This window comes from Amyelois transitella, chromosome 9, assembly GCF_032362555.1.
Source record: "Amyelois transitella isolate CPQ chromosome 9, ilAmyTran1.1, whole genome shotgun sequence".
In the NCBI taxonomy this organism is placed as follows: domain Eukaryota; kingdom Metazoa; phylum Arthropoda; class Insecta; order Lepidoptera; family Pyralidae; genus Amyelois; species Amyelois transitella.
Genome location: NC_083512.1, coordinates 10,690,753 through 10,709,693, shown reverse-complemented (window position 1 = coordinate 10,709,693; position 18,941 = coordinate 10,690,753). Strand labels below are relative to the sequence as shown.

Here is an 18,941-nt window from a genome sequence, read left to right as displayed (position 1 = left end):
ACGCGTGAAATTTAAATGTTGTAGTACGGAAAAGATTTGCTTATTGTCAAAGATTTGATTTGATCGTAGTGTATTTACCGTGTGGTTCCCGATCACCAATAGAAATGAGATTAGGATCAATCCACCTCTTTCCAATGGATGTCGTAAAAGGCGACTTAGGGATAGCCTTATAAACGTGGATTCTTCTTTTAGACTAACTTATATTAATTTTGAAATCTTTGGTCTATAAAGAAAGCCACATGAAAACTTTATTCATCCAATTCTGGTCCAAAGGCGCACCCCGGGCTCCTCTGCGGTGAGGTTTAGGATGTAACCGGGTGTAGGAGAGAAAACCGTATCAAAATCCATCAATACCTTTAAGAGTTGATCACACACAGACAGACAGACACGGCATGACCCTATCTAATAAGATAGCTGGTACTTGCAATTTTTACTTTAGTGTCGGAGATGCCGACGAACCCGTTCAGCGGTCGTTGACCCCGACAGGTTTGAGTTATATGTGGATCATATCTTCTTGATACTTTTAATTCGTGTGTTTTGTTTGCCGTTGCAATTGGCGTGTGGTTCCCGGCACCATTATAAATATAATAGGACCACTCCATCTCTTTCCCATGAATGTCGTAAAAGTAACTAAGGGATTACTAATAGGTGATGTGATGTGAGTGAGGGCTAGCAACCTGTCACTATTTGAATCGAATTATATCATTAAGCCAAACAGATGAACGTGGCCTGTCTGTTTTTCAAGACTGTTGGTTGTGTCTATCCCGCAAGGAATATAGAGGTGATTATATAAATTAATTAATGTGTTATGTTCAAAAATATTTCAATTCCCGTTTTTTGGAAATTCTCCCTAAATGCATCCCTGGACTACCCACATGACAAACTAACAAACAAATACCTATTATATCTCTTTACCATATTTTAAATCTCTATACTATTTGAGCTATTCGTTGATATGGCAGTTACGGTCATTGCCTCTTTTAGGTATCTATACCACGGGACATGCCAAATTTCGAAAATCTAGAAATCAAGCCTAACCAGCTATTTCAGTCAGTCAATTTCTTCTTTTGAATCTCAATTCTATCGCTAAGCCAAATAGCTGAACGTGGCCATTCAGTCTTTTCAAGGCTTTTGGCTCAGTCTACCCCGCAAGGGATATAGACGTGACCATGTGTATGTATAATTAATTTCTTTTTTTAAAACAATACTCTTTGCGTTCGACCTGGTTGCGTCCGCCCTAGAGAGGAGCCCGGGGTTCGCCTCACACATCATATAGTCACATTATCAGTAGTACAATACCAGGTATGGGTAAGAGACGGAGTTCACATTGAGACTAGTCACGACGCGAAGTTGATGGTACGTGGCGTTCTAAGCGTTAAGGTATCACTTGAATGGTATTTTTAAAAGGTGTTTAAAGATCTTGGAATAGAGAAATAATTAACTTAAGCCACATGTATCGGAAATAGTAATAAATGTTCAATCTTACAAAAATAAAATCAAGTCTGTAAAACACTAACCTACTACACTAGTGCCATCTAGTGTCTAATAGCGATACTTTTAATTTAATCTCAACTTGATATATATTATAGTATAACGTGTGTATAACGTGTGGTACTAAGTTGAAATGGAAAATAACACTGTCATAATATATTTGTTTGTGTTATTATATTTACTTATTTTTTTGGTAGACCTTAAAGTCACAAGTATTTTATTTGTCATCAGCGCCGAACAGCTAGTTTAAGTTTCACATGTGTAACACAGATGGCGTTGTATCAAATTATAATTTCACTAACATCCAATCATAACATCTAAGCGTCATAAACTGTTGTCTGAATGCATATTACGTGTTGCATTGTGCTATTGTTGTTACTTATACAGTCAAGGACGCATCTAAATTATACATAAAGTACAATGCATTATCTGAAAGCAAAACCTAATTGAATTTTATGAATACTAGCACAGAATATTAATTATTAAACGGCCTCTGTGGCTCAGCGGTAGTACGCTTGTCTGTGACACCGGAGGTCCCGGGTTCGAATCCCGGTCAGGGCATGATGAGAAAAGAACTTTTTCTGATTGTCCTGGGTCTTGGATGTTTATCTATATAAGTATTTATTATAAAATATAGTATCGTTGAGTTAGTATCTCGTAACACAAGTGTCGAACTTACTTCGAGGCTAACTCAATCAGTGTAATTTGTCCCGTATATATTTATTTTATTTATAATATTAAAACACCTACAGATGCTGCAAAAATAATGACGTGGAAAACAGCAAAATTCCATCTCTCCCTGTGATTGGGAGAAGAAGGGGATAAAAGGACAAACCACAGAAAGCGAAGCATTAAAATTCCCATGGTCTTGTAGCCACGAGACCAGACAACAGCTCAAAAGCTTATGGAAAAGTCTAACAAACTTAACTTTTAACGCGAGCGTACCCTAGTTTATACTTCAGTACCTAGGTGACTAAGGGATGCTGGGTGGACGCTAGAAAATACGTAAAAGTAGTAAAATCACAAAACCACAAGAAAAAACACAGCAATTCTATAAAAAAAAATTATAAAAACAAATAACGGTAGACATCAAAAAATCCCTCAAAAATACAAAAAAAAAATATATAAAATTAAAAAAAATCCGTTGCCAGGGATTGAACCCGGGTACTTCCACTTGAAAAACGTAAAATATTGTCGTAACAACAAAATGTCACTAGACAGAAGAATGGGACAATCACTGAAAGAAATCACCATACCGTGACCAATAGCACAAAAGAATACAAACAGACTAGTACCTACATAACTATTATTTATTACAAAAACCAATTCAGTTTCACAAGTTTATTGCTTAACCTGAAATTGGTTGCCCGACTAGGTTGTAAGCTAAAACGTCATAGTTTAATTCTGTTTGTAAATTGTAGCCCTTGCGGGGAAGACAGAGCGAATAATCTCCAAAAAGCAACTTTCAGTTCTATGGCTTGAAGATAGATTTGAGATTTAAAAAGTGAGAGGATGCAAGTTTTCCAAATTCAAATTTTTCTTTTTTTTTCTATTTTATTCGCGCGTTGATAGGAAAAGCTGTCAGTACGATCTTAATCCAGGTTAATGTGGTCTTCGATTTATATGTCTATTGACCCTGTACTCCCCGTAAGGGATAAGGATGTGATATGAGTAGGTATGTGATCAACATATAAACCGACTATAAAAATATTACCTGAAGACAGTTAAACTAAAAAAAAAATTGTAAAACAGATTATATAACTCGTTTTTTTTTTATGATAATGGCAACATTTCAATTATGTACTATTTGGGATGCGATTTCCACCTTTGTCGTGCGCATAATAGAGGCTTGTATTGTGCTCCAAATGATAGTGTTTGCGCAAATAACTAGGCATGCTTATGTAATTTACAGAAGGGAACAAAATAGATAATGTGAATTATTCCATACAAATATTTTAATGAAAGTATGTATGTTAAATTTTCATGCCAAAACAGCTGAAACTCTTGTAGCTCCTGCAAGCGCGAACCGTTTTACGCCATAATAAAAAGCTAATCAGTGGTAGATTTTCGCGCGATATAAACGCGTAATTTTTTTTTCACGCGCTCTTCAGAATATAATAAAAATAGGTAAAAAAACTTTTTAAGTTAAACGGTTTTATGTTAAACATACATTGCAATGTTTAATATAAATGTACTAAAAACCAAAAAATAATAAAATAGATACAGTCGTGGGAATTATAAACATATGCATAGACTAGACTAAAATAAAACCGTGGGGCACGTCAATTGTCTACAAATTATAGACTTAATGTGCTATAGAAGAATCGTTTAATTCGTCGTTAGGCAGTTGGCCCGCAGACGGTGCGCAAATTACTTACTATTTTGCTGGCTAGCGAGGAATCGTTTCACTGCTCGTAGTTTGTCTTTAATCGACAAAACTTATGATAAAAGTACTACTCGCTCAACATTATGAAACCCTAAAACTCGCTTAATCGAGCTTGCTAACTTGTTTCCACATTCTAGCCCTACTTATCACACGTCCATCGTTGTCGGTTGAACAACTGCCTAATTATAGTGTAACATTACAAAACAAACATTTTAATCAACGATTGTAGACAATTGACGTGCCCCACGGTTTTATTTTAGTCTAGTCTATGCATATGTTTATAATTCCCACGACTGTATCTATTTTATTATTTTTTGGTTTTTAGTACATTTATATTAAACATTGCAATGTATGTTTAACATAAAACCGTTTAACTTAAAAAGTTTTTTTACCTATTTTTATTTTCAAGTTTTTAGTTTTTGTAACGAATAAACTCAAAAACTACTGGACCGATTTGAATGAAATTTGGCACAGGGATAGACTTAACCTTCAGGAGTAACATAGGCTACATTTTATCCCACTGCTTAGATTTTAATTTTGAATAGTAAATTGTATTCTACTTGTTGAGACCTTTCATTTGATACCCATGTTGATGGGATTGATAAAACCTAAGTTATCCGCCATTTTGTAGAGGCCGCCATCTTGGATTTCAATTTTTTATAGTATATTGTATTCTGCTTGTTGAGCCCTTTCATTTGATACCCATATTGATGGGATTAATGAAACCTAAATTATCCGCCATTTTGTAACGGCGGCCATCTTGAATTTATAATGATAATGAATAAACATAATTATATTGTCACCAAAATCCAAAGTGTATACAAAATTTCAGATTAATCGGTTGACAGGAAGAGGGTGAAATTTGAATTACTAAATTTGACCCAAGAATAAATAAAACAAACGGGGTGAGCTAAATAAAACCGTTTAATAAAAATAGATTTATTTTCAAAATTGGATACAAGGTATCACTTATTGACGTCACATCACTTAAATCTAATTATAACTTCTACCGCTTCCAAAGCGCATGTGTAGAAGAAGAGGCGGAACAAACTACACTGCAGCATTTTCATCGGACGTCAATTTACAAATATAGATCTCTTAAATCCAAATCGTGGACGAATGCACATTGTCTACATTAAAAAAGATGAATGAATGTAGAACTAATTCAAATAAAATTAACTTCACTTATACATACATATATGATCAAGCCTCTTTCCTGGACGCGTAGACAGAAGCTACATCTTTACTCTTGCCGCGATACATTGCATACATTTTTTGCTTCAGTCTCTTCGTGCAAACACCTCGGTTAATGGTTCTCTTACCCTAATTTTACCTAATATTAAGATTCAAATAGTGACAGGTTTCTAGCCCGTCGCCTAAAACAAGAATCCCAAGTTTATAAGCCTATCCCTTAGTGGCCTTTAACGACATCCATGGGAAATAAGATTGAGTGGTCCTATTCTTTTATTATATTGATGCCAGGAACCACACGGTACTAGTATTATTTCAGCTGTCACATGTCCATCATAGCGAAATGGTAGCGTAGTTTTCTTTGTGGAATTCTTAAAACAACGTTTCTCATTTCTTTGTTTTTTCGCTACAAAAACGTTGGACGCGGTCACTTTCGGCTTTTAGGCACAAAGTTTCATTTTGCTTTGCTACTGAGAGTTTAATTGAAAGTTATGAGAGACCGTGGGAGACTTAAGATATTTATCAAAATAAACAATGACAATGAAAAAATAAGTTCAATTTTTTTTATTAGGAGCATTCCTTTTTTTAATTATCCGAAAGCCATACCAGTCCCATCAAATACTTAAACACAACCTACTTATAATAAGTTATATCACTACATAGTATAAAACAAAGTCGCAATTGTAGTCTGTTTGTCTGTATGCTTAAATCTTTAAAATTACGCAACGGATTTTGATGCGGTTTTTTGTAACAGGTAGAGTGATTCAAGAGGAAGGTTTTAATGTATAATAACATTTATAATTTTGCACCCGTGCGAAGCCGGGGAGGGTCGCTAGTTATTTAATAAAACAAATATATTTTCTTATTACTCCTGAAGGATTTGTCTGTCTCTGTGCGAATATTACCTATCAAAGAAAAATTATTATAAAAAAAACTTTTTTCTTTAGCTATGTAATAAATGGAATAATATTTTCCTGCAAATAAATTCAATAAAAAATCATTATTTCATTCATTTAGTGCGAGAACGATTTTTGGCCTTCAATCGATTAAACTTTAATTTTCTAATGTAAATAATCCAAGTACCGCACCTGTAACTGAGATTAATTAAACAATAATTAATTCAATTAGTAGAGGAGCTGGCTTTTAATTGATGTTTTGGAAACAAATAACTAGGTACGTTTGTTTGAATGGTAATCCAATCGCTCGTGGCTAGCGGCCAAATAATCGAGAGTACTGGATTCGTTAAAGTAAATAAATATTTTATACTATAGCACGCACGTGGCTTCACCCGTCAAAAATTAATAATCCATTTCATTGCGATATTTAATACACTAACATTTGTTAAGTATGCTGCCCACCCGGTTCCAGGATTTTATATTTCACTACCCAAAGGTTAACTGGAAGAGATTGCTTAGTGATAAGTCCGCCTTTGCTCAACATATTCATAATGTTTGTTTCTACTACATGTATGTATTTTTTATGAGCAATTAAGATAATTTTTATTCGTATTTGTCTTGTATTTCGGGAAACTCGCTCTCAGTGCACACTTAGATCAAATAAATATATACGGGACAGATTACAGAGAATGAGTTAGCCTCGACGTTAGTTCGAGACTTGTGTTGCGAGATAAAAACTCAACGATACTACATTTTACATACTTATAAAGATTAAGAACATCCTAGACTCGGGCCAGTGAAAGTTCGTTTCTCATAATTCCCTTGCCGGGATTCGAACCTCCGGTGTCACAGACAGCGTTCTACCGCTATGCCACAGGGGAGGTACCTACATACCAAATTTGAAACTAGACCCAATGGTTTGGTCTGTAGGTTGTCTGTCATTCACTCACTCAGTATTTATTAGAAGAATTTGATACATACATATATACATATGATCACGTCTATATCCCTAGCGGGGTAGACAGAGCCACCAGTCTTGAAAAGGCTGATAGGCCACGCTCAGCTGTTTGGCTTAGTGATAGAATTGAGATTCAAATAGTGACAGGTTGCAAGCTCATCGACTAACTTTACGACATCCATGGGAAAGAGATGGAGTGGTCCTATTCTTTATTGTAATGGTGCCGGGAACCACACGGCATTTGATATAAATGAAATTTCTAGAGAACATTAGCCTGGAGAACTTTTTCTGTATACACGCCAAATATATCTTGAAAAAACAATCCATTTTCAGTGTTAATTCGTGACAAACCTAATAAGAAAGCTTTACATAATAATTGCGGATGGATTCATAACGTTTCATAAATGCCTTTTTGTATTTATATATATGTAAAACTAGTACTCGTTAAGCGCACGCCACCTGTCTGTCCGTCTATGTTAAAGGCTGACTTCAATAAATCCAGCACCGACGTGCGGCCTTCAATTCCCATACATATTTATTGGTTTTCTTTCAAACAGTTTTCACAAATTGCTTTTGTAATGGAACGTTATTGGGACCGTTATTAATTGCAGCCAACGATTTCGATTTTGTTTCGTAAAGGGAAAGTTTTACATACATACATACATATAATCACCCTTGTGGGGTAGACAGAGCCAGCAGTCTTGAAAGACTGATAGGCCACGTTCAGCTGTTAGGCATAACTACAGAATTGAGATTCAAATAGTGACAGGTTACTAGCCTGTCGCCTAGAAGGAGAATCCCAAGTTTATAAGCATATCCTTTAGTCGCCTTCTACGACATCGATGGAAAAGAGATGGAATGGTCCTATTCTTTTTTATATCGGTGCCGGGAACCACACGGCACTTGTAATTAACGGTTGTCAGAAAATTTGTAAAAGTATTTTCATGTACATACATACATACATAAAATCACGCCTCTTTCCCGGAGGGGTAGGCAGAGACTACCTCTTTTCACTTGCCACGATCTCTGCATACTTCCTTCGCTTCATCCACATTCATAACTCTCTTCATACAAGCTCGGCGGTTTCGGGTACTTTTGACCTGACCCTTTACCAGGACGTCCTTAATTTGATCAAGATACTCATATTTTCATGTACATTCTTGATAATATCCTCTCCTACTAGTGTAAGGTAAATAAAATACATGCAAGAGATCTATAGAGCATAGATCTCCAATCATGTGTCTTTCCACAACGTTCCCTAAGGCCTAGGGTTGTCAATCTCTGTTTATCAAATGAAGGAAAATGCTGCAAAATGGACCCTGGATGTCGCAGCGTAGCGATGGAGTGTGCACACAGAGATGATTGCCTAATTTAGCATTATACATACATATAGTCACGTCTATATCCCTTGCGGGGTAGACAGAGCCAACAGTCTTGAAAAGACTGATAGGCCACATTGCGCTATTTGGCTTAAAGATAGAATTGAGATTCAAATAGTGACTGGTTGCCAGCAATATCTTATCAATAGCTTATCAATGTTCTTACAATAATGCTATTTTTATTGGAGCCGTGTGGTTCCCGGCACCAATACAAAAAAGAATAGGACCACTCCATCTCTTTTTACCATGGATGTCGTAAAAGGCGAAGGGCTTAATATAAATTAATAGGCTTATAAACATGGGATTCTTTTTAGGCGATGGGCTAGCAACCTGTCACTATTTGAATCTCAATTCTTTCATTAAGCCATATAGCTGAACCATTCAGTCTTTTCAAGACTGTTGGCTCTGTCTACCTCGCAAGGGATATGGACGTGACCGTGTGTGTGTGTATGTGTATGACATACTTGTATGTGAGGTCAGCAGCACCGCTGACAACCCTACGTATGGGTCCAGGAAGTGGGCCATTCTCCGAACTCTTGCGCAGGGCCGGTCGAGTTAAGGCAATTAAACTAACACGCGAACTCTCGTAATCCGAGAGTGCTATTGGCCATGTTTTGATCATAGACATATGTTTAGCTAGATCATTCTGGTACACTTATTCTCGTTATCTGAACGTTTTAGCTTGACAACAAAGCTAGGCCATGCTGGTAATTTTTTTTTATTTTCGCATTGCAATTGCTAACACGCGATGTGAATTAATGGGAAGAGAGGAAGACGAAGAATAAAATATTTAGATCAGATTGAAATAAAAGTAAAGGTACAATTATACGTAAAATAAAAAACGAAGAAGCATTATAAAATTATAAATATAAAACAATATTCCTATTTTATAAGTTGACAAGCTGTGTCCGCGACTTCGTCCACGAGTGGAATAGTTATTTTCATCATTGAAGCCCTCAAGGTTGAATAATTTTTTCCGTTTTTTTCACATTTTCCATTATTTCTTCGCTCCAAATAGTTGGAGCGTGATGTTATATAGCCTAAAGCCTTCCTTGATAAATGGTCTATTCAACACAAAAATTAAATAATTTTTCAATTAGTACCAGTAATTCCTAAGATTAGCGCGTTCAGACAAACAAACTCTTCAGCTTTATAATATTAGTATACATAGATCTACTAACTGGACAAAATGCCAGACTATTATCAATTTATTATGAGGATGTGGTACTTACTGATGATTTACTCAAGCACAGGATTGGTGTACGACACAACTGAACTACATTCTTTCGTCATGACTCTCTCTGATCAAGGAATCATCATCCTTGCATTGCCGTGTGGTTCCCGGCACCAATAAAAAAAAGAATAGGACCACTCCATCTCGTTCCCATGGATGTCGTAAAAGGCGACTAAGGGATAGGCTTATAAACTTGGGATTCTTATTTTAAGCGATGGGCTCACTATTTGAATCTCAATTCTATCATTAAGCCCAACAGCTGAACGTGGCCTATCAGTATTTTCAAGTTGGTTCTGTCTACCCCGTAAGGGATAAAGACGTGATCATATGTATGTATGTAATCATCATCCTTTTGGCGTTAGTCCAGGTTACACCTTCACATTTGTGGAAAGAAGCCTGGGGTCGATGACCACGACACTTGATTAGGTCAGTCAAATTTAACAGGAAGTTACGTCAGTCTTACCTCCGTAAACTGTGTATTATTTATATAGTAAATAACTCCGTAATAAACTGTGTATATATTATATTTTTAATAGTTTTATTTGAATGTTTGACATTAAGCTACAAACATATTGTTTTAGCTGTATTTTTTTTTCCAAAATTAAAAATAAATTAAAAACTTATATATATTGTACTATGGACTGGACATACATCCAGTTAACTTAAGGTAAAAAGGTTGCACCAACAAGTTTTTTTTGCCTCGTTCCTTTTTTTACAAGCCATTCATATCCCACTGCTAGTAAAAGCCTTTTCTTCCCACTAATAATTGTCCATAGTACCCTAAAACGACGAGATATTGTTAAATGTGGCTGAAGCGATAGAAGTAAGCAGGAATCATCACAAGTGGGAAGATGTAGTCTCTGTCTACTTTCGCAGGTCCGGCACTTAAGAATAAAACTAGTCTATATGTTACCCATGGATTTCGTAAAAGGCGACTAAGGTATAGGCTTATAAACTTGGAATACCTCTTGTAGGCGATGGGCTAAAAAAACTGGCACTATTTGAGTCTCAATTCCATCATTAACCCATATAGCTAAGCGTGGAATTTCAGTCTTTTCAAGACTGTTGGCTCTGTCTACCCCACAGAGGATGGGGACGTGATTATATGTATAAAAGTATGAGCTAAATCATCGATAGTGGCAACAGAATTAACAGCTGTTTACAAAAAAATTGACGATAAAATCCATCGTAAACTTTTCTACACTTGTCATAGTAATGAAATGTCATTTATGTGTTCATTTTCAAACAATACAAGAACCAATATATACTACAATAGTGTTACGGCAACGTTATCAATTCGTGATTTGTGTTTTTTTTATGCTTTTGCACATGTTAAATGATTTCTCCGCGTTATTTTATCTAATACCGTACTAATAGTATTTTGTTGATGATAGTGTACAAACTATTTACCCGCGACTTCGTCAGCGTAGAACAGTTATATCAGCATTTTAGGGTCCCATTGCCAAATGGCAAAAAAGATACCTTAATGTTTGTGTTTTAGGTCTATACATACCCTAATTCGATATCAAATGTCATTAAAATCGGTCTCTCAGTTGGGCCCAAAAAGCGTAAAATTTTCATACCATTCCAAAGGGCAAGAAGCTGCGAAATAAACTACACTGCAACGTTTTTATCTACGACGTCAATTTACAAATTATGTATACCGTTTTGTTAAATTTAAGTGCTAAGTGGAGTTAAGTGAAGGGTCCTTCCATTCATCTCATTTCTCTGCTATTTTTTTAATTTGCTTACTTAATATTTATTTGATCTTAAAAAAAATCTTGGTCTTTATAGACCGTGCTGCAAAAAAATAATATTACATGTACGTATGTACCTAATATGTGTATATACATTATTTATTTACATCTTTCCAAGTGCTTTAGGCGGGTCTACAAAACTATATCCTACTAATATTATAAATGCGAAAGTTTGTGAGTATGTCAGTATGGATGTTAGTTACTCTTTCACGCAAAAACTACTGAACCGATTATGATGAAAACTGGTAGGTAGGTAGCTGAAAACCCAGAACAATATTTAGCTACTTTTTATCCCAAAGTTCCCGCGGGATTGATAGGGTTTCCATGCGGATGAAGTCGCGGGCGGCCTCTGTCTTTGATACTGCCACGATCTCTGCATACTTCTTTCGCTTCATGCACATTCATAAGTCTTAAACTTTATCCACATTTTCATGAAAGATGTAGGAAGGGATCATGCGAAAAGCTGTAGTCTCTGCCTAGCCTTACGGAAAGAGATTTTATGAATGTATGATGATACAACACATACGTTTAGTAATTTGGGCACGGAACGGTCCAAGATTGAAGGGAGTTGAGTCTCGTATAACTAAGTAAATGAGAGTTATTAATAGTCGTCCTCAAACAGAGGTCAGCTATATAAATTAACTGAGGATTTGACAAACAAATTGTTCGAGTGAATCTGGTCCCACTAAGGAAACAATTTAGAACACGTGTCTTTATACCATTAGACAAATTCATATTTTTACTTAATAATAATTTTACTTATATACATACATATAGTCAGTAAATCCCTTGCGGGGTAGACAGATCCGACAGTCTTGAAAAAACTGATATGGCAAAAAGCTCAACGTACGTAGTCAACTGAGCTTTTTGACTTGACGATAGAATTGAGATTCAAACAGGGACAGATTGCTAGCCTATCGCCTAAAATAAAAATCCCAAGTTTATAAGCCTATCCCTTAGTCACCTTTTACGACATCCATGAGCTCGTTCTCATGGAGTGGTCCTATTCTTTTTTTTAATTAGTGCCGGGAACCACACGGCTTAATATTTTTCTTATAAATAATAATTTTCTTAGCAAAATTTTCCATATTTTTTTATTTTACTTTTTACTAGCGTTTGCCCGTGTTTATAATTACAGAAAAATGCTACGTAGGTACTCACTCTATTCAAACAAAATTCATCAAAATTGCTCCAGCAGCGATTTGTTCGTAAAAATGTAACAGACAGACATGCTTTCGCTATTGAATATTTGTACAGGAATCTAGGTGATAAGTCGTTTTATTTTCAAAGAAAAACATATTTTACAAAACATAAGACAATCATAGAACAACAAAATTGTGTGATATCTTCAAGGTAGAAAACAATTTTTGTTTCTCTTAAAACAAGATAATTTACTGAGATCCCGCGAGTAAATCGGCAGGTTTAGCTAGTTTCTTATTAAACAACCTAATATGTCGAAGTTTCCCCTCGATTGCCCCGTCTACATACATTGCATATGTATATCTAACTTTACAGAGTCACCTGGTGTAAGGGTTGACAGACACACAGCTAAATCTACTTTTTTTTTCAATGCCGTGTGGTTTCTGGCACCAACATAAAAAAGAATAGGACCATTCCATCTCATTTCCCATGTATGTCGTACGAGGCGACTAAGGGATGGGCTTATAAACTTGGGATTCTCGTTTTGGGCGATGGGCTAGCAACCTGTCACTATTTGAATCTCAATTCTATCATAAAGCCAGACAGCTGAACGTAGCCTACCAGTCTCTTTAAGACTAAGGAGTATAAAAAGATCTAGTTGGGTTGGGATTGGTTGTTTAAGGGATGGACAATCTGAATCTCAATTCTGTCATTTAAGACGTTCAGGCGAACGTGTACTTTAACTCGTTTCGCGTCTAGGTATTTGCTGTCTACCAATTTCGTGAAAAAGGTTTCAAAATGCATATCCTAAGAAAAAGACAACAAGAGTTAAAGTTCACAGTGCATTCGTTATACATTTTATAGTAGTGAGAGACGAGATATCATTTTTAATTTGCTTCGCATTAAATTATATTAATTATATTATTTTTCTTTTATTGAAAGGGAGCAGAAACTCTCTCTCATTTTTGCGTATTGTAGGTTGTACGGCGGATGCTCCGGGACCCGGGGTCCGTCTTCCATTAAAGAAAAGAGTGAAGTATCAACCCTAAGTAAAATTCAACGAGGTACGGCTTGCTCGAGAGGCAATCTTGGGCAAACGGTGCAAAATTTATTCGATTTTCCCTAAAAGTTGCATTGGATACCCCAGCTGGGTAAAATTTCCCATATCTCCGTTATTTCTTTCAACTGCAGTACATGCTAATAAGTGGATTAGGCTTTGATCAAGTATCATAAATAGAATAATAATAATAAAAAATAGAATAAAGTATAGGTTTTTATACTTGATCGAAGGGTTTAGGTAATTGAATCTTAAGAGAAAAAGTTTTAAAAGCTACTCCTGTTTAATGCCATCGGGTCTTTTCTGTATTTTTAAGTAAGTCTGTGCCGTGTGGTTCCTGACACCAATACAAAAAAGAATAGGAACACCCCATCTCTTTCACATGGATGTCGTAAAAGGCGACTAAGGGATAGGCTTACAAACTTGGGATTCTTTTTTAGGCGATGGGTTAGCAACCTGTCACTATTTGAATCTCAATTCTATCATTAAGGTAAATAGCTGAACGTGGCCATTCAGGCTTTTAAAAGCTATTGGCTCTGTCTACCCCGCAAGGGATATAGACGTGACCAAATGTATGTGTTTTAAGTACATATATCCACGTCTAAACTATTATCCTTTGTCTGTTGTTACCCCTTACGTGATTGAAGTCTCGTGCAACACTTAATTTAGGACCGATGTTACGAGAATAATAACTTGACAATAACAAACCACTGACTGTTTGTTTTTCCATAAGTCAATAAGCCGGATGCTAAGCTACTTCGCGTTTGCATAGAAGATTATTAAATTACATAGTTCGTAAAGATAATATTGCACGTTGTTAACACATACTATATATTACTATGTCGCTCCGTATAGAATAATATGAAATATTGCCTTGATAACATTTTGAAAAATGAAACAACGAAACGAAATTTTTGCAATTTTTAAAAAATAAAGTGACTCCGTTGCAAAAATTCAACAGCTTCTATGGCGCATGTCGGAGTGGGCTTGCCTGTGACACAGGAGGTCCTGAGTTTCGTATCCCGGTCAGGCCATGATAAAAAAACAAACATTTTCTGTTTGCCTTGGATGTTAAGTTTATCAATTTAAATACTTATTAATTTGCGAGTTAGTTATCCCAACACAAGTCTCGAACTTACTTTGGGGCTAGCTCAATCTATGTAATTTGTCCCGTAAATCTTCGGCAATTCCTTTCACAAGTTCTGAACCATCACTATTACACCCCGGGCCTTAAAGCTACGCCCAATAATGCTACAAATAAGAAAAAGAGGCAACGAATTTGTTTGTTTGTCTGTAATATCTTTATTGCATAGAAATTTACACAGTAACAAGAAATAGTACATAGTTATAAAAGAAACAAATCACTTGCAATGGCGGACTTATCCCATGAAGGGATCGTGTCGTATAGTTTCCGTAGTACACAGAAAAATAAATCAATAAAGTTTATTACATTTTTTCTGGGTTATTCATAAGTAGTTCGAAAACCTTTTTGGACAAATCCCATATTGCAGAAAGGAAACCTTTTTAATGTATTCTCAAAGGATGGGATGGGGTTGGGTCCAAGATAAATAAACATTAAATGTTCACATAGAGCAGTCAGAATCTCCCTAAAATTACGGAATTAATAATTGATAAAGCCGTGTTATAACACACATAGAAATCTATGAAAAAATTGATACGGTTACCGAAGCTTATTTCCATAAGGTTGAGTTAAATGATATTCATCTGCCCATAAAGAATTAATCAGCAAACTTTATTATAAGCAAATGTTTTTAATTATTTTCTTATCAAATAGTAAACGTCGAAATGATCCATTAATGTTTCATACACCTTTAAAAATATTCCTATACGTGGATATATTGTTATTATTTTATAATTTCAAAAATTAAACTATATTTTTATTGTTCTATACCTCGCTCAAATTGGCAAGTTAATATTGTTTGTTCGCCATTTTTTAAGGTTTCACCCTGTCGCCGACGTAAAGCTCAGAGTAAAGTTCTAAATAAAACAAAAATAAAAAGACCGTCTATACCATCAACCATCTCAATAGTGCGTGACCAACGACAAATGTTTTGAATTACACCGATGAAAATTCAGATTGAAGAGTGATACAAAAAAGGGGTTACGATTTTTTTATGATAGGCCTGAGTCTTGGATGTTTATCTATGTAAGTGTTTATTATAAAATATAGTATCGTTTAGTTAGTATCTCGTAACACAAGTTTCGAACTTACTTCGAGTCTAACTCTATCTGTGTAATTTATTGTTATATTTTTATTTATTTTGTGAAAAGAGAACAAAATCATATCACATCAAAAAAAAAAAACAATAAACAGAATAAATTGAACAGTTTACGTGCATAAAGTTTAAATAAATAAAATGTGGACCACTTCTCTCTTTCTCCTTGGAGATTTATTCGATTCCGACATGTTTCCGATCCGTTCAATAGTTCCGGAAATCATCGTGTACAAACGGACAAAATCTTATTTTTTTTTTAAATTCTTTCTCTGCTTTTTTTTTCATCGCCTTATTTTATTTTTATTTCAATTATATTCAACGCACAGATTTTTTTCATTGATGATTAATTAAGCAAAGAATTATTGTAATAGCGTGCGAAACATTCATCAAATAAGTATAATTGAGCCCTAGAAAAGTAACGTTAGCCATTGTGTCTTTATCTAAAGTAATAAGTTTCATACAACTTAAAAATTAATTCAAAGTTAAATTTTGTTTGAAACCTAAAAAATTTATATGTTTAAAATCTCGTTTAATATCATTATTTGGATTTCAATAGACATCGTTATTACAATAACTCTAAGACCCCATAATTCAGTGATAAACTTCATATATAACATAAAGATTTTAATTCAAATGTGTTTTTACAAAAAATATACACTTCTTATCGATTATGTGAGAGTAAGTTGGTTTAATAAAAGTTTTTGTATAAATGTCATGAATGAAATGTATCTAATAAGTCTATATGTATTCTGTATGAAACACTTGAAAACATAGTATGTAAAGTACACACAAAACGTGTTGCAGAACGATAAGAATAATGTTAATTACTTTAAGAGGATCTACCAAGGCTCATTTCCACTTTCAAAAGTAATTTTATTTTAACTTTGAATAATATATTTTTTGCGTCTTTTTTAATCCCTTTATGGTGTTATATCTACGTTTATATACATATATAATATATCAAAAATCACGATCCAATATGAATTATATTCCCCTGTAAAGGTTGTGGAGGTCAGACGGGAGTCGCTTCGAGTAAAAAAACCTGTCTTATTCAAACCAGGATCATGTTCAAAGGCTAGCTAGCTCACCAGAATAGTGAGGATGTAACCGGAATTAAAGCCAGGAGGAAGAAGAAAGAAGTATTTAGTGTAGTGATAAATTGAAGAGAGAATAAATATGTATATAATACAGCCTCGACTAAGGGAAAAAGCAGATTCTTCTAGAGTTAGTTTTCATGCTGTTGGTTTGTATGGTAGTGAAGAAAAATTATAGTGACAGTGTGACAGTTGCTCTTCTTCCCCCAAAGATTATCAGCTCTTCTAGCAAATCCGAGAAAACCCAGTTTAAAAATTTGGGATTCTTCGTTAATTGAAAAGGTTAGCAACCTGGCAATCTGAATCTCGATTCGACCAAACGTGGTCATGTTCATCGGCTCTGTCTACCTCGTAAATAATAGAAGTAATCACTACTATTTCTATCATAGATACACATATGTATGTGTTCTTTTTTTTATATAAACCATAACTACCTCGACTATATACCTCAGCCAATAAAGTCGCAGTAATTCCCTCTTAAAATTCAACGTAAGACTCCAAACAAGTTTCAAAGCCAACATCACGCTTACATAATAAACAATACAAATCTTCTAAACACCACTTTACCTTGACTTTTGACATGGTGGACGCCGCAATTAATTATATTAGTTCACATCAACAATTGGGAGAAGTGTCCGTGTGTATGTTTCACATCACCACGCGACCGTGCGCCGCGACAAACTCCTATCAACTGCCGGACAGACAATGCTCTTCTATTGTATCTTGTTATGGCGAATGAAAGTTGAAATTCATACATCGCTTGTTTGCAGGTTTGGTGATTAATTGAAGGCCATATTTTTTCTTGTTATTCGGATAAATCACACATTTAAATCCCCGAAGTTTGAGACTGGAGTTGTTGGATACTAACTTAACTATACATTAATACATATTCACGTGTTTATCTCTTACGGCGTAGACAGAGCCAACAGTCTCGCAATGAGACGTTGAGCTGTATGGCTTAATGGTGGAATTGAGATTCGAATAGTGACAGGTCGCAAGCTCATCGCCTAAAAGAACAATCCCAATTATATTCGCCTATCCTTTAGTCGCCTTTTACAAAATCGGGAAAAGTGGTATTTTTATTCACTAAGCGACTTTTAAAGATGCTCTATTTCATTTATTCAAATGTGAGAATTAGGCAAACGTTTTGTAAACAAGTATGAGAAGAATGATGCCGTGTGGGTCCCGGCACCAATACAAAAAAGAATAGGATCACTCCATCTCTTTCCCATGGATGTCGTTAAAGGCGACTAAGGGATAGGCTTACAAACTTTGGATTCCTTTTTAGGCGACGGGCTAGCAACCTGTCACTATTTGAATCTCAATTCTATCATTAAGCCAAATAGCTGAACGTGGCCATTCAGTCCTTTCAAGACTGTTGGCTCTGTCTACCCCGCAAGGGATATAGACGTGAACATATGTATGTATGTATGAGAAGAATGTTTCCTTAGAAAACTATGACAAATATTAGAAGTTGGTAAGGCGCCGTGTGGTTTCCGGCACTTCAGAATACGACCACTCCCTTTTATCTTTTCCACTTTTCCCATGGATTTTGAGAAGAGAACTAAGGGATATGCTAATAAACATGGGGTTTTTCATTTAGCAACCTGTCACTATTTGAATCTCAATTGCATCGTGGAGCCGTACAACTGAACGTGGTCACTTTCAGTCCTTGGGAGACTGTTGGCTCTTAGTACTCCGTAAGCGTTAAAGACGTGGTCATCTGTATGTGTATGTCATCAATTATGGAAGTGTTTTCCAAAGTCGCACATTTATTCAAAGAAAATAGAACACCTTAAAATTATGCGCAGTGGAAGCGTGCTGGGCCCATAACCTAATATGAATTAAACGCTTGAGTCACAGAAAAGAACTGAACTTTATTTGAATTTGAATACACACATCGTATTACCATACCATAGACTAAAATAGATGTAAGTGATATTGTCGATATCAAATAAGTAGATACAAAATAACAAGTATCAATAAAAGTAAGTGTGTTTGTTTCAGCATCTCAGCTCATGAATGGTGAATGACCAATCTCATACATTTATCATGGCAAGTGAACCGTGAATTATGTAGTTATCTTACAAAGAAACCGTTTGGCCCACTTCTTAGATTGCG

The 18,941-nt window shown here is 35.3% G+C and overlaps 1 protein-coding gene across 1 annotated transcript in view; it reads right to left on the bottom strand.

Annotated features, from left to right (window-relative positions):
- LOC106132499 (angiotensin-converting enzyme) overlaps positions 1 to 17,533 on the bottom strand; it is a 61,723-nt gene extending 44,190 nt beyond the window's left edge. The window contains exon 1 of the mRNA XM_013331937.2: positions 17,388 to 17,533. Coding sequence (XP_013187391.2) covers positions 17,388 to 17,402 — 15 coding nt within the window. The 5' untranslated portion in view covers positions 17,403 to 17,533. The remainder of the gene's footprint in view (positions 1 to 17,387) is intronic.
- Positions 17,534 to 18,941: the final 1,408 nt, after the last annotated feature.